Source organism: Leptonychotes weddellii, chromosome 4, assembly GCF_054177405.1.
Source record: "Leptonychotes weddellii isolate Sample4059 chromosome 4, ASM5417740v2, whole genome shotgun sequence".
NCBI classification, from domain to species: Eukaryota; Metazoa; Chordata; class Mammalia; order Carnivora; family Phocidae; genus Leptonychotes; species Leptonychotes weddellii.
In genome coordinates this window covers 163056707-163080288 of record NC_138372.1, presented here as the reverse complement: position 1 = coordinate 163080288, position 23582 = coordinate 163056707, and the positions used below count along the sequence as shown (strand labels likewise).

The following is a 23582-nucleotide window of genomic DNA, read 5'->3' as shown; positions in this document are numbered from 1 at the left end:
AATTGATAAGGGAAATACTCAGGAGGCATAAACCTTTCAGAAAGCTCAATAATGTTTGTGAATTAATTATTTCCAGGTTAGATAAACACCCAGGGGTCAAATTAGTTTTCTTCTAATAATAACCAAGTATTGTTCTGAAATTATAAATTTTATCTTTTGGACATCTAATGTCAGAAAATACTAAAATTCTTTCACAGTAAAGGCATAGCAGAAAGCTAGTTTTGTAGTCTGTCCAATGGACCAAGTCCTGCTCTGTCACTGAGCTTGATCAAGTAATTCTCTCTCTTTGACTACCCATCTACCAAATGAGAGGAGATCTATTTTTTCAGGCTTATTTTAAGGATTAAGTGAAATCTGATACTAAAGCACTAACTTCTGGCATGAAGTAGACTTTCTTTTTAATAAGTTAGCTCTTTCCTCAAGTTTTAACATTTGCATGCCCATTTTATAAAGAAATTCATATTCAGATTTATGACATTCAACAGAAGCAAATTACATCCAAGAGTCACTGAGTACTTATTGCTACACTAGGCACTGGGAACAAAATGATGAATAAGACATAAGCCCTACCTTAAAGGAACTCATGGTTCAGTAAGGGGAGATGGACATGAGACAACAAAGTGCACCAAAGTGTCAACATCAGTGCAAAAGGAGTTTGCCAAGAAGGGTGTGTGATCAGCCCTGGTCAGGCAAGTATCACGAAAAGGCATCTGCTAAAAAGACTAGTGATAGAAGGTTGTTCTAAGTGTGAGTAAAGGCTTGTAACTACGATAAAGCAGGCTTCACTCAGGGATTATGGTTTGGTAGAGTTGCGACGTTTGGGGAAAACAACTGGGAGAGGAAAGTAATGGCAACAAAACAATAGAATATATAGCAGGGAAGAACTCAGAGCGCATGCTGCAGAGCCAGGAATACACTGTGGGATATGAAGCTGAAAAAGAGACAAGCTCCTATTCATCTTTTTTTTTAAAGATTTTATTTATATATTTGAGAGAGAGCGAGAGCAGGGGGGAGGAGCAGAGGGAGAAAGAGAAGCAGACTCCCCACTGAGTAGTGAGCCAGACATGGCGATTGATCCCAGGATCCTGGGATCATGACCTAAACCGAAGGTAAACACTTAACTGCCTGAGCCATCCAGGTGCCCCAAGCTCCTATTTATCTTTTATTAAAATCATACTGGCAACAAGAAGAAGGATGAACTCAAAGAGTACAAGACTGGAGCCACAGAGAACTAAAAAGGTGTGGCAATGGTTCATGTGAAAAGAACAGCCTGGGCTGGGACAGTATGAGGAAGAGAGACAGAAAAGCACAGAACAGTGTTAAGGAATTACAGTGGAGCGGTGTCTTGGCACACCAGGCTGAGGTGAAAGCTGGACAGACAAGGACAGAAAGAGGGGAAAGGGCAAGTTTCTGGCCCAGGCAAGTGAGTCAAAATGAAGACAATCTTGTGAAGAACCAGTGAATCATCCTGTTTTATATAAAATATTTTTTTAGGAGAAGAATTCTAGCCAGGGATTAGGAAGAACTGAAAACATGGGCTTCAAGAACACTCAAGACATGTTACTTAGGGAGGCTCAGGTTGGGTTTTTTGTTTGTTTGTTTTCTTAAGGGAAAAGAGTCTGGGATGACTAAAACCCATTCGCTGCACAGCAGAGGGATGGATTCTATGACCTGCTCCCTTCAGAGTCCATCTTAAGGTAATTAAAAATACACTATTAAATCTACTTCATCTGGACACTATTCCGGCACAAAATACCAGTTCACCAAGCAACTGTACTTAATTTTGTGCATACAGCAAGCACACGAAACAGCCTGGCAGGGACTAACATTTGTTGGAATAGCAGAGGTGGTAGTGACCTTCAACCATACTTATTCATTCCAGGACAACAGGCAGGAAGCAGCTATTCATCCAAAAAGTTTATTAATCCTGCCTATTTTTAAAAGTTAAAATGTATTCAAATATCTCTTCTGCCTTCCAAACTGCTCATCTGAACCTTCAAAAGGCTGCCTGATTACTGTGAATTAAAGCGCACGCCACCCGTGACCCTGAGGCTCCTCACTTACTTCAGTATGCCGATCTTCAGCTGGAGCCCGTGCAGGACTTCTGTGACACCACAGACATCAGCAAGCAGGTGGTGTGTGGAAACTATCTTTTTGGCATTGAGATGAGAGTAATTTTCTTTTAAAAACGATAACCCACACATTCTCCCATTATCCAACCAATCCTTATCATACCGGTATTTTGCACTCCACCTCTGACCTGTAGATGAAGGTGACATTAAAAGGACAAAGGATTCCACTTATTCAGATTTCCTTCCACTGCCATCTTATTGACACTATTCAGTAAGCAAGGTGAGCTCTGGTACTAAGAACACACTCAAAAGAAGAGCAAGACGGCGTTCTGAGGAGCTGCTGCTGGGAGAGCCCCTCCAACCTCGGGGTCTCCGGCCTGCTACGGAGAACACACTCCATTAAGATGTGCTCGGGGCAGAGGACACCTGCAGAGGAACCTTGAGTGCACAGCTTTGCATTTCTGATGTGTCTGTCATCTGTCCTGTAGAAAGGCTGAGAGGGCTGGACAGAAACTAGACGGGGTACCTGTTCTCTCACAAACATTTGTTTTGAACTGGACGAAATAGAGTTCTACTTAGGCGAATAAGGACCCCTCTTCAGGATCTCACAGGGTCCTATATAATCCTACCAATGTCAATACTATGTCTATTAAATTAATTGCTTATGTGTCTGTGACCCCTACTATACTGAGACAGTGGAAGGCATGCTTAGAATCAATCATCCTACCTCTTACCAGCATTTGGCAAACAGAAGGCATCTACTAAAGGCTGCTGAATGAATAAACAAATGTCTACATTCATATGGGTCTGAATCATTCTGCTTCCTAATGTTACTTTTTTTTAAGTTAGACAAGAGGAGAACCTGACAGGCTTTTATTTGAGAATATCTAGTTATTTTCTACCTGGGTAGCTGGAAGTGTATACAATATGCAAAACCTTGCTACTCAAAGAGCCTCCGGCATGGAGGAAGGCACTGGACAGGGAGTCAAAAGGGACAGGTTTTCATCTCAGTTCTGTCATGTCTACTATTATCCTTGTGCACAAGGCATGAAACCCTCCGTGCTCCAGTTGTCTCATCGGTAACATAAAGGGACAGACCGTGATCATCGGAGATCCCATCTAGCTAAAATGAGCTGGATATGCAACACAGTCAGGGACTTTCTTAAAACCACATCATGAGGGGCGCCTGGGTGGCTCAGTCATTAAGTGTCTGCCTTCGGCTCAGGTCATGATCCCAGGGTCCTGGGATCGAGCCCTGCATCGGGCTCCCCGATCAGCCAGAAGCCTGCTTCTCCCTCTCCCACTCCCCCTGCTTGTGTTCCTTCTCTCGCTGTGTCTCTCTCCATCAAATAAATAAATAAATAAATAAAAACAAAACAAAACCCAGGAGTTACATTCAGAATACAGTTCCATTCAAATAGCCACACATAAACCTATTTAGAAATCAACACACAGGGACACACTACGGGGCTAATTCTTCTCCAGGAAAAAGACATATGTAACTCTGTCCTTCCAGTAATGTAGTAGTTACATTAATGAAATGAGGCTAATGTTCTGGCCTAGGTAATTAACACGGAAAATAAAAGTGTAACAAACAATGACAACTATTATAAAATGTCAACACGGAAAAAGAATTTAACCGGTGAAGTAACGGTATCCTACACAGCGGGTACACTACGGAATTGGTACCCAGATCTTCAGGGGCCCGGCCGATAGCACGGGGAGGAGGCTTACCAGGCGGGTCCCTGCAGATGTAGCAGATGTACTGCTCGGGGATGCTCTCCTCCAGCAGCCCCATGCACACGCTGTGCTGCCAGCAGAGACACTCTTCACACTGCCAGAGAACACAGGGGTGCTTACAGTCACAGGTCTGCTCTCCAGACATGACCACTAAACCCCTGCCTTTCAGTTAGCCGTGGCCGTCTCCTGCTGCCACCCACAGCTCCGTTCTTATTCCACACAACGATGCAAGTGCCGATATATGATGAATTTTATATTTGAAAGAGTCGGCTACTTCAAGAACTTCCTCTTGGTGCAGCTATTAAAATGTGCCTCTATAGATTACTTAAATCACACACACACACACACACACACAAAACTATTGCTCTCATTTATTTCCCACTAAATTTTAGGCAACTACATCCTTAAAATAGCTTATGAAAGTATGGACATTTTTTTTTAAAAAAGACACGTTCATAGGAGTGCCTGTAGCAGTGACTTCTTAAAGTATTACCTGTGTGGTGACCCTATAAATTTGCAGTTCCCTATCTGAGAAAATCTTTGAAAAAGGGGAGAAAAACATTACTCTTTCTCATTCCTGTAACTAACGTTTCCAAATCTTCCAAATGTCATCATAAAACGTGGGTTATGCTTTTTTCTTAGATACCCTTCCTACAGGGAGAGGCGGTTCGTGATGCTTAATCCTTGCAACAATTTTTGACACTAGTGGAAACGTTAATTTCCACATCTGCCTGTTTAAAGGCTACAAACAGGGATCCAGGCCAGTAAGAGAAGGGCTGCTATGCTCTACCCTTCAATGTGGATGCTCGCCCACCCTAATGGCTTCGAAGAATGGATTCCAGAATTTCAGCTTGAAGACCTCAAACTCAACACTCTCGTATAGGGAGGGGGATCCTTAGGTGAGAGAGCAGTCTACTTCATTTGAAGAGATTTTCTCATCATTACTGCTGGGATTTTAAACGTGAGAAGCAAGAGACCTGTCTTCAATAGGACCATGAGTGACAACACGGAAGCCCTGATGTACTTGCTTAGCACCTGAAATAATTATTTGCTACAACAGGGAAGACTAGTTACCTGGATCATGAAGCCGTTCTCCTCATCCATTTCACAAATACACCGCACAATCTCATTAAGAGCATCGTCTTCATCCTGAGATTCCTCAAAATTGGTTGAATCAAAGTCCTGATTGTACTCATCCCCACTGAGAAGCAAACTCTCTGTTGAAGAATCATCTAGGAATTCCACATCTGATAAGTCTAGAATAGACACAAAAGTATACTCAGCATTTATTTTCCTATGTTTGTGTCATTTTTCCAGATACAAAGGAGCTAAAGGAAGTGATTATAAGCTATTAGGTATTTAGAAAGGAAGGCCAAACAAATGGGATTAGAGTAGGTCTCTGAACAAAAAAACAAATGATTTTTGAAGCTTACTAGGTAGTTATGACTGACTTTATATCTTAAGATCTACACTATTACAAGTAGCTTGGAAAGTATCCCTTAGTCTTGGTGCTTATCGAGGTTATGGCTAAGGTTGATAATAATTCAAATTTGCATAGTTTTCAAATGCTTTCACAAACGTTAGTCCTTTTCATCCTCCCCAGAATCAGGGGTCGTAAAAATAACAGATTTTATTCTTTGTACCACAGCCAAGGCACTTCCGCGAAAGGAAGGAGACTGCCTGGAGTCTAACACCAATACTACTGTTCTTAACGGTGTCAGTATCTTCAGCCACCAGTGCACTCACTATGTGGCAGGTAGTACACTAAGCACTTCAAATAGAAGACCGATTATTTGCTCGAGTAGTGCGGCCAGCTAATGGTAAAGCTGACTGCGTAGCAGGACTACCTGACTCCAGAGCCTACGTTCTCGATAATGTCACCACTATTCCTTAAATTGAGATCAGAAGTTCCCCAAGGAATTTACAAATTTTCAAAATTTCACTTTGATTAAAATCTTCTAAAAATAAGTATATTCTAGAAACTAGATCGTAGGGATGACCACTACATATACGTCAACTTAAATGCCAGGTTTTAGGTTTGTATTTGTAGCAGTGTTGATGTCAAAGATGACAATTTAGCCCAGGCCATTGAGAAAAAAAAAATCAAGGCAAACGCAAGGAAATATTTATTTACGACAAATGACAGGACACTAAGTTTCGGCAGGAGTGTGGATGGAGGAAGGCGGGAGCCGCATGGTCGAAGACCTGCCAGCTTCTGTGAGGCACCTGGAGGCCAATCCGCGGAGCACCTGAGTGACAGAGGCAGCTCCTTCTGCCTCAGTGTCTCAGCCTCTAGCCACAGTCTGTGCCACTCCTTCACCTGCTCCTTACTCACCTCCCTCTGTAGGGTATCAACAGGCCGAGGCAGGAAGGGCTCTGTACTGCTGAACGTTCCATAGCCAGTGCTTAGAATGAAGCCTGCGATACATAGTAAGCCGCTCCAGAACGCTTCTGGAGGAGCCAAGGAGGAAGTCCATAGCCAGAGAAAATTCTCTTTTCAGACGATCAGACCACAAAGAAGTTGACCAAATGCAAACTAAAAAAACTCATGCTGTTTATATTTTAAGTATTTCAAGACTTAATGCTTCTTCTACCAGCTTCTAATCTGATTTTTTTCCTGTTTTTGAATGTTTTATTTTTGCCTTATGAAAAGTTAATGTTTTACAGGAAAATAAACATTTTCTTTCCTTTAGGGTCTTAGGACATCTTGGAGAAAGTGAGGTCAGTAGAAATGGTATTAGAGAAATACAGGAAAACTTTCAAGGCGTAAACAATTAGGCATTATAAAATCCTTCTAATAATAGTATGAGGAAATTATTGAGGGGAAAATATGAGGGGAAATTTCATTCATTCATCATCTTACTATCTTAAATCCAAAATTAGTATTTTCTCTTGGGCCTTCCAGAATGCAAGTTCAATGTTTCAAAATGGCACACTAGAACACGAATAAACAGTTTCAAACATTGTTGCAGCATTTATGTGGCTTTATATGGATGGCAATCATAACAGAATTAATAAATTTAAAACTATTACCATTAAAGGAATTAGTGTGTGTCTCACATATGCTTTCATGGCCAAAATAAGCAGGTTTTAAGGTGTTAGAATGCAAATTTAACATATTGGCCAGAAAACCTAGTTTGAATAACTAATTCCCAAGCATCAAATAAATGCTTGGCTGAATTCTAGGGGCTGAGTAAACGGGTCCGTAGGTTCAAAGTTAAAAAGAAAAGCAAATAAAAGTTCCCTCTCCTACCGAAATACCACATGGAAAATTGCTCCAACTGAGTGGCCACGGGAACACCATTCTCTTCCAACTGTTACCCCTTGAACTATCATTGCTATTTTCCCAGACACATTCTCTAAGTGTGGATTCCAGATCAGCATCACCTGCAAACTCATTAGGCATCAGGCATTCTGAGGATGAGGCCCAGAAAGGTGTTTTAACAAGCTTTCCAGGTGGTTCTGATGCATGCTAACACTTGAGAACCTCTGGCTGAAGACCTGCGCCCTGTATCAACACCTGTCCTTTCTCCCAGCTCAGAGCTCAGTCACACACGGGGCAGGACGGGGGGGCACACACCCAGGACACCCCTGCCGCCCCCTCTCACACATCTAGTTGTCCAGCGGCACTACCAGCCAGATATCCCCTCCGTTCTCCAGCACTCTGTGTAAAGTGATGACTTTCTGACCTCGCTGCCTCCACCAGGAGGGTCCTGACGTGATTGTCAACCCAAAGAAGCACTCAGAAACTCCATCTACCCTCCTGGAAATCTCATTCGTGCTCTGCAGCACCTCTGGATTGGTCATTCCAAAGCATCACAGAGACAGTTTTCACGGACACCTGGGGTGAAGAGCCACTGGCCCAAAAGGGAACACAGGACCTGTGCTTGTTAGAAAAGGAATTTTTTCCTCCCTCTCGTCAGTGTTTGAAAATGGTCAATCTCAAAAGTGCCATGTGCTTATTTTAGGAGAAAGGGAAGATGACGCTTTTCCCCACAGTAGGCTAGACAGGAGTTGGGCCTGGAAGAATGCAAATGGTAACCGTGCAAACGAAAACACACCACCTAGGACCTACCATGTCGGGCCCTCAGAAGAAAGGAGAAGGCCGGAATGAGCTCAGCCGTCAGTATCCCTGGGGTTTTACATAAGATGAAGACCCCGTCCCTTAGTCTAGTCTCCAGCCACTGCCATCAGGGTCTGCATGGGGAGAGTCTCCCCCCACTGCTGAGAGCCCCGGAAGGTGAGCGTGCTCAACCCCACAGCCGCCAGGACGGCCTGCAGGGCAACCTGACAGATTCCGAATCTGCCCGTAAAACACCCATAATCAGTACATAGGAGACACTAGGAGCTTCCTCACCATCTGTCCCACAGTTAATGATAAAAGCCAATTTTACTTTATAGAAGTTAAAGTAGCTCAACTATCTAATGCTGAGATGTTCATATTAATTTACGGGATAACTTCTTAAATGGTGTAAACAGATAAGCCCTCACTGAAGTATGTTTCCAGCTCAGTTCCCCATTTAAGAATCTTAAGACTCGTTTAAGCATTACATGATTACACATACTTTCACCACTAAGATCAACTGACAAAATTGCCCTTGGGTACTGATATGTTGTATTTTTCTCCGTGAACATGCTTCGCAGAGCCAGAGAATTCCCAGAAGATCGAGTTAGTGGAGAAGAGCACCTTTCCAGAAATTCTAGAGAACTGTCTTCATAGTCTGAATAGTCTGTAACATAAGATACATAAAGAAGTATTAATAAAGTGTCAGGTCATCAGGAAGAGTCACTTTATAAAAACTAACAAGAAAGTTACATTTTACAAGACATAAAATAACCATGCCCCCTCTTCCCTTACCCACAAACAGCTAGATGGCGGTGTATCTGATAAAGTGGGCTGGGCAAGAACACCTGGGGAACTGTACCCCAGCAGTACACACATACCACCAGGGAGCACCATGTTCTAGCTGGTACCAAAAACTCTTGTTAGCCAGTCCAGACGTGAAAAAGGATTCTCTCTACAGTCTCTCTCCATTATAATCACAGCTGTTTACAGTAAGATTTGCAAGATGGAAATTAACTTTGTTTTTGCAATTTGTAAAGAGGTGCTCATAATGTGTAGCATGTCAATCATTACACTGATAATTCAATTGATACATTTTTCTTTTTATTTTTTTAAAGATTATTTATTTATTTTGAGAGAGCGAGAATGAGAGAGAGAGAGAGAGAGAGAGAGAACATGAGTGGGGGAGGGTCAGAGGGAGAAGCAGGCTCCTCGCTGAGCAGGGAGCCCGACGCGGGACTCGATCCCAGGACTCCGGGATCATGGCCTGAGCCAAAGGCAGTCGCTTAACCAACTGAGCCACCCAGGCGCCCCAACTGATACATTTTTCAGCAAAAAACATCTGAATGAAATTAATTGGTCCTCCTGAAAAAAAAATTAATCCAAGTCCTGTCTTCCTCAGCTTAGCATGAGTCCTGCAGATGGAGGACAGGGAGGAGCCACCTGCAGCTTCCAGGAGAGCAGGGTGTGATGACAGGGACAGACAGGAGAGGCCAGGATTCGGGGCCCTGGGAAGGCTCTGGAGCAGAGGAGAGCCTGGCGCATCTGACAATCTGAGACCGAGGCTACAGCACAGTAAGGGAGAGAGAGAAGAAATGAGGCTAGAGGGGCAGGAGCGGATCTGGTTAAACACGTCCTTATTTTTGAGTTTTATCCTAAATGCGGCAAAAAGAGCGTGACCCAAGTCTGATTCCGGTTTTCAAAGCCTACAGGAGCTATGGAATGAGGAAGGGGGCAGGGAGGTGCAGGCAGGAGGTGCCACGGCCTGGCCTGGGAGGAAGGCAGCCGGCCTGAAGGCTGACAGGCAGATGCAGCGACCCGCAGATCTGAAGACTGGCGTCAGCAGGGCAGTTTCCAGGCTTCTGCTTGAACTACCAAGAGGCAGAAAGAGGGGCTCTGAGATGGAGCTGAAGAGTAAGAGGGAGGAGAAACCAGAGAAGGAATGCGGGTCTGAAGGAGACTGATGGATTATTTTATTTAAAGATTTTATTTATTTTAGAAAGAGAAAGAGAGCCCGGGAAGGGGGTGGGGGGAGGCGCAGAGAAGTTGGGAGAGGAAGAGGGAGAGTCCCTGCTGAGCTCAGGGCCCCACTTGGGGCTCAATCCCAGGACCTTGAGATCATGACCTGATCTGAAACCAACAGTAGGACACTCAACAGACTGAGCCACCCAGGCACCCCCAGAGGAAGGCTTTTTAAAGATGGGCGATCCTATACTTCGTCTACAAAAATCTAAAAATGAGGGGAGGCAGGTTGACAAATGCCAGGATTTTAAGAACAGAAAGACAACTGCCTCCATTATTGTAGAGGCAAAGCAGGAGATGATGGATATACATAGCTAAGCACATAGTTGTGGAAAGATGAGCAAGTTCTCAGCTGGTGGCTTCTATTTCCTCAACTGAGTAAGAGGCAAAGGACACCTGAGGCAAGTTAGGGAATAGAAAGAGGTGGAAAAGACTGGAAGAGGTGCAGGAACGGTCAAGAGTAGGAAAGCAAGTTTCCAGGAGAGCAGTACCAATGCTGGTGTGCAGTGAGTATTCATCTAAAGTCGGTGGTTGCGGTGGACAAAACAATGGTCCCCAAAGACGTCCACAACCTAATCCTCAGAACCTGTGACTGCGTTAGGTTCTGTAGCAAAGGGGAATTAAGGTTGCTAATCTGCTGACCTCAAAATTATCCTGGATTATCTGGGTGGGCCCAAAGTAATCACAAGAGTCTCTAAAGGCGCAAGAGAAAGTCAGAAGAGTCAGTGTTGGAGTGATGTGAAGTGAGAAAGACTTGAGTGGCCGCTGCTGGCTTTGAAGATGGTGAGGACATGTGCCAAGACACGCAGAAGCCTCTAGAAGCTGGGAAAGGCAAGAAAATGGATTCTCCCCTAGAGCCTCCCAAAAGGAGTCCAGTCCTGCTGACACCTTCGTTTCAGCCCATCGAAACCCATGTTGGACTTGTGACCTTCAGAACTTGAAGATAATAAATTTAGGTTGTTTTAAGTCACTGATATGTAGTATTCTGTGACGGCCGCCAACTGGACACTACCACAGCACTCACCGCTGAATACTACAGCCCGGCCACATCTCCTGGGCGCCCTCTGTGTGCTAACCATGATTCTAAGTGCTCTAATCCTCACAGTTAATACAATAAGGAAGCTACAACTGCTAGTGCCATTTTACAAGTGGAAGAACAGAGACAGAAAAGGTTAAACTGCCCAAGAAGACATAGCTATCTTTACAAAGCCAGCCTTCAAACCCAGAGAGCCCGACTACAGAGCCTCTTAACCAAAACACGTTACCAGTGGATTTCAACGCAAACTGGAAAGCTCGTTAAAGCAGATTCCTGGGCCTCACCACCAGCAGGTCAGGAGTGGGGACCCTCCCGGATGCTGCGGATGGTATGAGACTGCAGAGCGATCCTGGAGTAGCACGGGGCTACTGTGTCTCTCCTGGCCCCAGTCTCTACACAGCTTGCCCCATGCCCTGTCACTTGGGCACAGGCATGGAAAGGGCATCTGCTGAATGCTAGCTAGCACTGTATTAAGTAATTACAATGATTACCTGATTGAATCCTAAAAATAAAGCCACATAGCAGAAACTATTATTACCATTTTATACGTGAGGACACTGACATTTACACAATTTAAATAACTCACCAAAGGGCACCCAAGCTATAAGCTTTGCAGTGAAGATCTGAACCCAACGCTCCGCTTTGAAAGCTGCCCTTTTATCGATGACGTGCTATATTGCCCTCTCAGCAAAGTAAATGCACAAGTACAGCCTGAGTGTAAGAATAATGGTGCAAGTCTCAATTACGTGTGACAAATAAAACAGGCTGCTATTATATAAGCTCTCTACGGGGTATTAGCAACAGAACAGAACTCGGCACTCTGCACCACACCTGCATTCCCCATGCCAGTCCCTGGGGCTACTGGGAATAAAGGTCCGCTGCTGGCTTCAGGGTTAGATCAACTGTAATCCGCCACATGAAGCCCCTTCCTTGATCACTCCAGCTTCTCTACACTACAGACAGAACTTACTTTGTATCACCGTTACCTTCCCAGTAAATATTTGCGTGTGCTTCTTATCACTCTTACGATATGCTGATAAGGCTTGCCTACAAGCCCCTGGAAGGGAGTGTCTGTTTTCACAGCACAATGTTCTAGATTCTCCTTCAATTTCTCATTCTAGTTCTTTTAAATCTCTGTATGCCTTCGTTTTTTTAATATTTACAGACACAGGAAAGACAAAGAGATGACGTGACTGGCTCAACGGGACAAAGGGAAAAACTGGCAAAGATGTCACTCAGATCCCAACATGGCCGTTTCTCGTACGGACAACCGTCAGAACTTACTACGCCAGTAGAGACAAGTAAAACCTGCTAGAGGGAAGAATGCACAATCTAGCAAACACTCTCTAAGGCCCAGGAAGTAACAGAACAGAGCATGATGGTTCAAGCTACAACTAAGACTGAAGCCAGACTGCCTAGGTTTGAATCTGCTTTTCACCACTCAACAGCCGTGTGAGCTTGGACGACTCTATTTGTTTCCGTTCACGGCTTCTAAAATGGGTATAAGAGGCTCCACTATTAAGCATTAATTAATGTGAAGATGAAATAAACCACTGTATATAAAATGCCTACAGCACGTTTGGTACATAATAAGCACCAGCAGGATATGCAAAATAACAGTCAGTGTTAAGAAAGAACTTTTAAAACTCCCTGGTGATAGTAACTGTAGAATAAAATGCGTATTATATTAGGAACCTCAAGTAGGAATAATGTGAATGTTTTAAAATTAAGATGTCTTTAAAATTTTAAAGTTATTTAAAACCCCCTATTTCCAGCTTAAAGACCCCTCTTCTATTTTAATCTGGAAAAGTGTCACTTCCAAGATGAATATAAATAACCCAGAATAAATTCTCAAATGTAATAATTAATTGCAAAGATGCCTGTGATTACCCAACTCCACACCTGCTGTGTATAAAAAGCAATGCTTCTGTGCATCTTTAAGTATTTGCTAGGATTCTATTTACAAAGTTAAGATTTTCATGTATAGGTCTGATTTTAAAATGTAAACAAGATATAAAGTTCTTTTCAATTAAAAAATAAAAATATATTAACATGTTTTAAAGGGTTAATGGCTCTTTAAAAGTAGGGGTAGCGTAATTGCAGAACACAACTCTGAGGTGCCAATTTTCTTGGTAACTTTTTCTCTCAGTCTTACTAATCTGGATCGCCCTCTTTCTTCCAAGTCACCAACCACCACCTCCTGCATTCTCAACGCTCTCTTACTGTGCCACCAAGTGTGGCCCACTCCTCATCTGTTCTTGGTCAGCACCTCCCTGTTACCTTCCCTCCGCGTGCAGGGGATCTTAGCACACTCCGATTTGGTGTCTGCTGGTGAGTCCTGGGAGTAGACCTTTGTGCTGCCGCAGCAGAAAGGAACCTGAACAGCCCGCCCTTCCTGCCCTGAGTCCTGGCCCGCCCCGCTGCGGTACCCGAGTCCACCAAATCCCCTCAGCCTCTGGTCACTCGGGGGTTCACCTGGCAGTTTTACCTGTGGTTTGAAGCTTCTCAAGTCTGCATGATGATACACTCTCACAGGAGGGTATTCACAAATCAAATGTGTTTGTGATTAATGGTTTTTGTTCACAATGCTCCAGAGTTTCCTGACTTTAGGTTCTCTGGAGTCTGGGCCCCATGAGGCTGTGTGTGAAGGGACGGGGTGAGGGGAGAACGGACAAGGGGCAATGCAGGCACACGAGTGCACAGGTATGTTCAAGACATTCTCTGGAAAGTAGTTTCAAGCCTTTCAATCCTCTGTTTGACCCTACGTCAAATGTACGCTGGCAGCTTTAGAGAGAGAGAATGTAGAAACAATGAGAGAGGATATGTGGCCTAGTGAGAGAGAGAGTTAAAAATCTGAAGAATTTACCATCAATTACTGACTCCGAAGTTTCCCAGTTGGCTTTATAGTTTTTAAAACTCGATTTTAGGGGCGCCTGGGTGGCTCAGTCATTAATTAAGCGTCTGCCTTCGGCTCAGGTCATGATCCCAGGCTCCTGGGATCCAGCCCCACATAGGGCTCCCTGCTCGGTGGGAAGCCTGCTTCTCCCTCTCCCACTCCCCCTGCTTGTGTTCCCTCTCTCGCTGTGTCTCTCTCTGTCAAATAAATAAAATATTTTAAAAAAATAAATAAAATAAAACTGAATTTTAGGGACGCCTGGGTGGCTCAGCCGGTTAAGCGTCTGCCTTCAGCTCATGATCCCAGGGTCCTGAGATGGAGTCCCACATCGGGGTCCTGGGATCAAGTCCAGCATGGGGCTCCTTGCTCAGCAGGGAGTCTGCTTCTCCCTCTGCCTCCTCTCCCCCTGCTCGTGCTGACAAATAAGTCTTTTTTTTAAAAATTAAAAAAATAATAAAACTGGTTTTTAAAGGTGTTTAGTGAATATGAAAAAAACCCGGGTATGACAAAAAGCCTATCAATCAATACCACAAAATACTTAGGTGCCTGTCACGTAGTTTAAGAGAACACTGTCATCACTTTTGAAGGTCCCGTTGTACCATTTTCCAATTTGAACTGATAAATTCCCCACTTCAGAGGTTACCCCTGGCAGGAATTTCTGCTCACCATTCTCTTGCTGTTCTTTATGCTTTTGCTACTTTTTGTTACTTTATAAAGCTGTTGCTATGTTCGCATACAGTTTCATATTACAACTTTTTGATCTTTACATATATAAAATCGTATTACATGTTTTCTTCAGTGATTTTAGCTTATCATTTTGTTCCTGAGATTCCTGTGGATATAGTTCATTTATTTACATGGTGATATGGATTCCACGGAATGGATGTGTGACTTCTGATGGACACCTGGGCCGCCAGTGCTGCTAGGACATCCTCGTAAATGCCTCCTGATGGGTCATGAGAGCTTAGTTAGGAATTTTAAGTCACACGGCAGGCACAACTTGCCAATGGCCGTTTTGCACAGTGGTTGGTACCATGTCTCCACCGCCTCAGCAACATCTGATATCATCCGCCTTATAACTTTTGTGCAGATAGCAGCTAGGAAATAGATCCCACTAGGTCTTAAAAATTACATTAATGCTGCTTCTCGTAAGATTGGACATCATGTTATATATTCATTTTAGCACTCTAAGATTTCCAATTCTGTGAAATACCCCTTAAAATCTTTAGCCCATTTACCCATTAGGATATTTTTCTTTCAATTCTTGACTTGTAAGTTCGAAACAGATTCTGAATACTAATCCTTTGTCAGGTACACATGTTGCAGTATTTTCTGATGGTTTGTGCTGTCTTTTCATCCTCTGTATAACGTTTTCTTTTTTTTCCCCTGTAAGGGAATTTCTTTTTTTTTTTTTCCTTTTATCTTTTGATCCCCTTCACCCACTTCTCCTACCTCCACCCCCTGCTTTTGGCAACCAATATTCTGTTCTCTGTATCTTTTTTTCCCCCCACCTTAAGATTCCACACATAAATGAGATAATATGGTATTTGTCTTTGTCTGACTTATTTCACATAGCATGATGCCCTCGAGGTCCATCCACGTTGTCACAAATGGCAAGATTTCATTCTTTATTCTAATACTCCAATGTGTGTGTGTTTGTGTACAGCACAATTTCTTTATCCATTCATCCATCAGTGGACACTTGTTTCCCTATCTTGGCTATTTTGAATAACAATACAATGAATATGGGGTGCATTTATCTCTTCAAATTAGTTTGGACAAATATCGCATAGCAGAACTGCTGGAGATGGTAGTTCTATTTTAATGTTTTGAGGAACCTCCATCCTGCTTTCCACAGTGGCTGTACCAGTTTGCATTCCCACCAACAGTGCAGAAGGGCTCCCTTTTCTCCACATCCTGGCCGACACTTGTTGTCTTTTGACAACAGGCATTCTAACAGGTGTGAGGTGACAGCTCATTGGGGTTTTGATTTGCATCTTCTTGATGATTGATGATGTTGAACATCTTTTTATGTACCTTTTGGCCATCTACATGTGTTCTCTGGAGAAATGTCTATTTCGATCTTCTGCCCATTTTCTAATCAAATTGTGTTTTGGCTATTGAGCTGTAGGAGTTTTTTATATATTTTGGATATTAGCCCCTTATCAGACAGATGATTTGCAAACATTTTCTCCCATTCAGTAGGTTGCCTGTTCATTTTGTTGATGGTTTCCTTTGCACTGCAGAAACGTTCAGTATGATATATTTCTGCTTACAGATTTTTGCTTTTGTTGTTTTTGGTATCAGATTTATAAAATCATCACCAAGACCTGTGGCAAGGAGATTACCAACTATGTTTTTTTCTAGGAGTTTCATGGTTTGGGCTCTTCTGTTCAAGTCTTTAGTCCACTTTAAAAATTTTTTTGTCTCATATAAGATAGTGGTCAAGTTTCATTCTCTTGGATACAGCGGTCTAGTCTTCAGCACTATGTATTGAAGAGACTCCCCTTTCCCCATTGTATATTCTTGGCTCCACTGGCATCAATTAATTCACCATATATACGTGTGTTTATTTCTGGGCTATTAATCTTCCACTGATCCACGTGTCTGTTTTTATGCCAATACCATGGTATCTTAATTACTGCCGCTTTATAGTTTGAAATCAGAAAGTGCAATGCCTCCAGCTTTGTCCCTCTCTGGGTTGCTTTGGCTATTTGAGGTTTGTTGTGGTTCCATACAAATTTTAGGAGTATTTATTCCATTTCTTTGAAAAATGTCCTTGGAATTTTGATTGGAATTGCAATAAATCCGTAGATTGTTCGGGGTAGTTTGGGCATTTTTTTTTTTAATATTTTATTTATTTGACAGAGAGAGAGAGAGCGAGAGCAGGAACACAAGCAGGGGGAGTGGGAGAGGGAGAAGCAGGCTTCCCACCGAGCAGGGAGCCCGATGTGGGACTCGATCCCGGGACTCCGGGATCATGACCTGAGCCGAAGGCAGACACTTAACGACTGAGCCACCCAGGCGCCCAGTTTGGGCATTTTAACAATACTGATTCTCCCAGGCCATGAGCATAGAATATCTTTCCATTTATTTGCATCTTCTTCAATTTCTTTCATTAACATCTCATAGTTTTTATTTATTTTTTTAAAGATTTTATTTATTTATTTGACAGAGAGAGACACAGCGTGAGAGGGAACACAAGCAGGGGGAGTGGGAGAGGGAGAAGCAGGCTTCCCACGGAGCAGGGAGCCCGATGCGGGGCTCGACCCCAGGACCATGGGATCATGACCTGAGCCGAAGGCAGACGCTTAACGACTGAGCCACCCAGGCGCCTCCAACATCTCATAGTTTTTAAATATACAGGTCTTTCACTTCCTTGGTTAAGTTTATTCCTAGGTATTTTATTCTTTTTGGTACAATCATAAATGGATTGTTTTCTTGATTTCTCTTTCTGGTAGTTTGTTCTTAGTGTATAGAAATGCAAGATTTTTCTGTATTAATTTTGTTTGCCAAAACTTCACTAGTTTGTAAGTTCTAATAGTTTTTTGAAGGAGTCTTTAAAGTTTTCTGTACATAATATCGTGTCACCTGCAAATAGTGACAGTTATATTTCTTCCTTACCAATTTGGAGGGCTTTTTTTTTCCCCCTTGCCTAATTGCTCTGGCTAGTACTTCCAAAACTATGTTGAATAAAATGGCAAGAGTGGGCATCTTTTTCTTGTGCCTGATCTTAGAGCAAAGGCCTTCATCTTCACCTTATGAATATTTATGAATATGATGTTAGCTGTGGGTTTGTCATATATGGGCCTTTATTATGTTGAGCTACATTCTCTCTATACCTGCTTTGTTCAGAGTTTTTATCATAAATAAATGTTAAATTCTGTCAAATGCTTTTTCTGCCATCCATTGAGATGATTGTATGATTTTTATCCTTTATTTTGTTAATGTGGTATAACACACTGACTTATTTGTAGATGTTGAACCATCTTTGTATCCCCAGAATAAATCCCACTGCATCATAGTGTATGATCCTTTTAGTATATTATTGAGTTTGGTTTGCTAATATTTTGTTGAGGATTTTTGCATCAATGTTCATCAGGGATACTGCCCTGTAATTTTCTTTTCTTACAGTGCCCTTGTCAAGTTTGGGTATTGTCAGGGTAATGCTGGCCTCATCAAATGAGTTTGGAAGAGTTTCCTCCTCTTCCATTTTTTAAAGGGTTTGAGAGAAGAATCTGGTATTAATTCTTCTTTGAATATCTGGTAGAATTCACCAGTGAGGCCATCCAGTCCTCGACTTTTCCTTGCCGGGAGGTTTCAGATTTCAATCTCCTTACTAGTCATCAATTTAGATTTTCTATTTATTTAATATTTCATGATTTAGCTTTGGTAGTTTGTTATGTTTCTGGAAATTTATCCATTTCTTCTAATTGTCCAATTTGTTGGCATATTACTGCTCATAGTAGTGCATTAGGGTTCTTTGCATTCCTGTGGTATCAGCTGTAACATCTCCTGTCTCATTCTGTTGATGTTCTCTTGGTAAGTCTAGCTAAAGGCTTATCAATTTTTTTTTGTTACTATCTTTTATTAACAATTCCAAAATCCCAAAAAAGAAACCCCCCCAAAAAAGAATACTTGAGCTGAACATATACTAACTTCCCTACATAAAACAGAAACACATGTAATGACTTTTCTATTTATCCAATCTACTTTCACAAGGCTTATCAATTTTGTTCGCTTTTTCAAAGAATCAGTTCTTAGTTTCACTGATTTACTCTACTGTCTTTTTAATCTCTATTTCTGCTCTAATCTTTATTTAATTTCATTCCTTCTACTAACTTTGGGCTTTGTTTCTTCTCCTATCTCTATTTCCTTGAGATTAATAGCTGAGACTCTTGTTTCTCGAGGTAGGCATTTATCCCTAGGAACTCCTCTCTTACAAGTGTTTTTTGCTAAATCCCAAAAATTTTGGTATATTTTCGTTTTCATTTGTCTCAAGGCATTTTCTCTTTTTATTTCTTCTTTCACCCACTGATTGCTCAGTAGCATGTGGTTTAAACTCCACATATTCATGAAGTTCCCAGTTTTTTCCATGTAATTTCTAGTTTCATATTATTTATTGTGGTCAGAAAAGATGTTTAAGAGGATTTCAATCCCCTTAAATTTGTTAAGATTTGTTCTGTGGCCTAACATATGATCTAACGTGGAAAATGTTCTATGTACACTTGACAAGAATGGGTATTCTTCTTTCTTATAATTTTCTTAAAGATTTTATTTATTCGTCAGAGAGAAACAGAGCACAAGCAGGGGGAGGAACAGAGGGAGAGGGAAAAGTAGGCTGCCCACTGAGCAGGGAGCCCGATGTGGGACTCGATCCCAGGACACTGAGATCATGACCTGAGCTGAAGACAGATGCTTAACCATCTGAGCCACTCAGGCATCCCTATTCTTCTCCTTTTAGATGGAATGTTCTAATATATCTGTTAGGCCCATCTGGTCTAACATGTTGTTTAAGGTGGTTTCCTTGTTGATTTGGATGGTCTCCCCACTGATGTGAGTGGGATGTTAAAATCCCCTACTATTATTGTTGCGGGGTACGTCTCCCTTTAGATCTGGCAATATTTGCTTTTTATATTTAGGTGCTCCTATATATAGTGTGCATAAATATTTATGAATGTTATATCCTCTTGCTGGACCGACCCCTTTATCACTATGTGGCACCTACCTTTGCCTCTTATTACTGTCTGTTTTAAAGTCTATTTTGTGATAGAAATAGAGCTACTTCAGCTTTTTTCTGGTTTCCATCTGCATGGAATATCTTTTCACTTTCTGGGACACCTATAATGTGAAAGTTAGTCCATTTGATGTTGTCCCATCAGGCCCTTAATCTATCCTAACTTTTTTTCATTCTGTTTTCTTTTTTGTTGCTCTGACTGGGTGAGTTCAGTCGCCTTGTCTTTGAGTTCACGGATCCTTTCTTCTGCTTCATTTGGTTGCCACTGAACCCCTCTCTAGTGTAATTCTCTAATTCAGTCTAGTCAAATTTTCAACCTTTTCCTTTACAATTAACACTTTTTGTTTAGAAATCCTTCCCTGCCCCAAGATCATAAAGATGTTTTCCTATACTGTCTTTCAAAGTTTTACAGTTGTCTTTCACACATTTCATCATTAATCAACCTGGAATTAATGGCTACATATGGTGTAAAGTAGGAATCCTACTTTCATTTTTTTTCTTCACCATGCGGATTATAAATTTCTTATACCATTTACTGAAAGGTTTATCCTTTATCCTTTATCTGCTCATCTAAGAATGCCAGCTGTGTATAAACTGAGTTCTGATATATGTATATACTTTGGACTATCCACCCTGTCCTTAATCAATACGTCTATTCTTCCAAATGCCTCACTGCCTTAAACTATAGTTGAATAGTAATTTTTCTCTTTATTCTTTAAGATGGACTGTATTATTTTTGGCTTCTTACTCTTCCACTGTAAGTTGTAGAATCAGCACTGAATCTATAGATGTATTTAGCATGAAGTGGCTGGCATCTTTTCAATATTCAATCTACTAACCAGTGAACATGAATTGTCTCCCATGCTTTAGTCCTTCTTTGTTTCTAAATCAGGTTTTATAATGAGCTAGTCATAATGTTTTTTTCTAAATGTAAGGAAAAATGGATATATCAAATGTTTTTGTACATATATAAGGATAGTAATGTTTATTGTCCTGCATCTGTTACTGTGGTGAGTTTCACTGATTTTTTCAAATAATTTTTTTTTTTTTTTTTACATTAAGAAAACTCTACCCTCAATGTGGGGCTCAAACTTACAACCCCAAGATCAAGAGTCACCTGCTCTCCTGACTGAGCCAGCCAGGGTCCCCTGATTTTCTAATGTCAAACCAACTTTGCATTCCAACCCTTTGTGGTCCTATGTTTTAAAGCACTGCTGGATTTAATTCTGTAACACTTACTTACGGGTTCTGTATCTATGCCCATAAATGAGAAAAGCCTATGATGGTCCTTTCCCATACTGTTCTGATTTTGAGCAAAGTTATTTAAATAATCTAAAATGAATCTGGAGTTGCATTAGTTTCCTAGGGCTGCTCCAACAAATCACCACAAATCTGGTGGATTAAAACAACAGAAGTTTATTTTCTCATAGTTCTGAAGGCAAAAAGTCCAAAATTAGGTGTCAACAGGCCAAGTCTCAAGGGGCAAATCCTTCCTTGCCTCTTGCAGTGGCTGGTGGCTTGAGAGCCTTGGCTTGCAATGCAGCACTCGAATCACGGCCAGGGCCCCCACATGGCATTCTCCCCTGTGGGCTCCAAATCACCCTCTCCCTCCCAAGATACTAGCCGTTGGCCTTAGGGTCCACTTTACTTCTAGATGATCTCATTTTTAATCACATCGGCAAAGATCCCATTTCTAAATAGTCACATTCACAGGTACAACGGTTGGAAGTTGGACATATATTTTTAGGGACACCATCCTTCCCACTGCAGGAGTGTTCTTTCTCTAAATTCTGAAGTGATTTATGTAAGTTTGGCATAATCTACTCCTTCAGTGTTTGGTAAAACTTGGCAGCAGAAACTTTTGGGGGCAGGACTTTTTCTTTGTGACAAGATTTTAAAATACTAATTAAATTTCCTTCCAGGTTTGAAGACTATTCAGGTTTGTACCTTCTTGAATGAGTCTGGTGTCTGGCAAATGTCCATATGTTCATCTAACCTCTCAAGTTCATTGGCATAAAGTTGTTTATATTTTTCTTCTTTTTATATATGGAACATCTGTAGCTATATTCTCTTTAGTTCCTAATACTGTTTATTTGTGATTTTGTCTTTTTTCCTTAACCAGTGTTCCCAGACATTTGATTTTATTAGTTTTCTAAAAAAATTAATTTTGGCATTTTTTATTTCTTCCTAGTATATTTTTTTTCATTCACTAATTTCTACTCATACGTTTATTATTCACTTCTACTGTTTTTGAGCTTCCTCATTTCTAACTTCTTAAGCTGGAGGCTTAGCTGATTTTCAGTCTTCTTTTCTAATATAAATATATATGGCAATGCATACTCTTCTTATAAAAGTGGCATTTTAACTACATTCTCAAGTTTCGGTATGTATTTTTTAATATCTTATTTACCTTCCCTCTGGTACTGGCTCAACTGGTTAAATACCCAACTCTTGGTGTCGGCTCAGGTCATGATCTCAGGGTTATGAGATTGAGCCCCACCATCGGCTCTGCATTGTGCGTGGAGTCTGTCTGAGACAGACTCTCTTTCTGCCCCTCCCTCCTGGCTCATGTGTGCGTGCTCTTTCTCTCTCTTTCTCAAATAAATCAACCTTTACCTTCCCTTTGGTACTGTTCTCTGATCCAGGAATGATTTAAAAATGAGTGGTATGATTTCCAAACACACGGGGCTTTTCTACTTGCCTTTTTAATATTGATTTTACTGTAGTCAGAAACCACAGTATGCATTATCCCAGTCTTTACAATGTGTTGAATTTGCCTAGGGTGGCATCGTGCAATTGTGGCACGTTTGCATCTGAGAAAACGGTCTGCTCTGTAGCTCCTGACTTCAGTGCCCGTGAGAGGGCTGTGAGATCACCTGTGTGGCTGCCACCTCTCTTGTCCTTACAGAATGTCTTTGAGTTTTGTTGATTTACTAATTACTAAGAAAGATACTGTGGGGTGCCTGGGTGGCTCAGTTGGTTAAGTGACTGCCTTCGGCTCAGGTCATGATCCTGGAGTCCCGGGATCGAGTCCCGCATTGGGCTCCCTGCTCAGCAGGGAGTCTGCTTCTCCCTCTGACCCTCCTCCCTCTCATGCTCTCTGTTTCTCATTCTCTCTCTCGCAAATAAATAAAATCTTAAAAAAAAAAAATTTAAAAAAAAAGAAAGATACTGTGAATTTACTCAGTTATAAAATTTAAAAATTTTAGGGGCGCCTGGGTGGCTCAGTCAGTTAAGCATCCAACTCTTGATTTCAGCTCAGGTCATGATCTCAGGGTCGTGAGATCGAGCTCTGTGGTGAGGCTGCTTAGGAGTCTTTCTCTCCCTTTCCCTCTCCCTCTGTCCCTCCCCTCCCCTGCTCATGCACATTCTCTCAAAAAAATTTTTTTTTTAATTTTGCATCTAGGAACTTCTAAAGTGAGTTGAACCTTTATCATTATACATTAGCCTATCTCTAGGAATGATTTTCCCTTAGTGACTATTTTATTTGATATAAATATATCTACTCCAACTTTCCTTTTGGTTTGTATTTGCTCACATTTTTTTCCATGCTTTTATTTTTCAACATTGCTCTGTCCTCTCCATCCTTATATTTAGATTCATCTATTGAAAATAACCTATAACTGGATTTTTTAAACCAATTATGATAATCTCTTACTATAATTACAGATATATTTGGATTTATACCACCTTATTTTTTAATTTGTATTTTTCTTCTTTTCTATGTTTTTCTCTTTGTATCCACCTTCTTTTGGATGGTTTTTTTATTACATTTTCTTACCATCTATTTTGGAAATTATACCCTAAGCTTCAATTTTTAGTATTCATGTTAGAAATTCTACAAGGCAGATTTCACTTGTTAGAGCCTAAAAGCAATGTATTTCTTTTACTCTTCCACAACAATACAAGACCTGAAAAACACTGAAATACAAGCATGCCTCTCTCAATTTACAAGCTATTATTACTGTCACATATTTTTGTGCTCTGCCATTTTGTTTTTCCCCACAAATCAAAAT

At 41.4% G+C, this 23582-nt stretch overlaps 1 protein-coding gene across 13 annotated transcripts in view; it reads right to left on the bottom strand.

Annotated features, from left to right (window-relative positions):
* Positions 1 to 23582, bottom strand: part of PHF20L1 (PHD finger protein 20 like 1) — an 81964-nt gene that overhangs the window by 9092 nt on the left and 49290 nt on the right. For all 13 annotated transcript variants that reach the window (XM_081816569.1, XM_081816565.1, XM_081816567.1 and 10 more), the window contains 4 exons: positions 8378 to 8542; positions 4887 to 5068; positions 3807 to 3906; positions 2065 to 2260 (listed from right to left, as the gene is read on the bottom strand). In XM_081816569.1, the coding sequence (XP_081672695.1) occupies positions 2065 to 2260; positions 3807 to 3906; positions 4887 to 5068; positions 8378 to 8542 (643 nt within the window). The remainder of the gene's footprint in view (positions 1 to 2064; positions 2261 to 3806; positions 3907 to 4886; positions 5069 to 8377; positions 8543 to 23582) is intronic.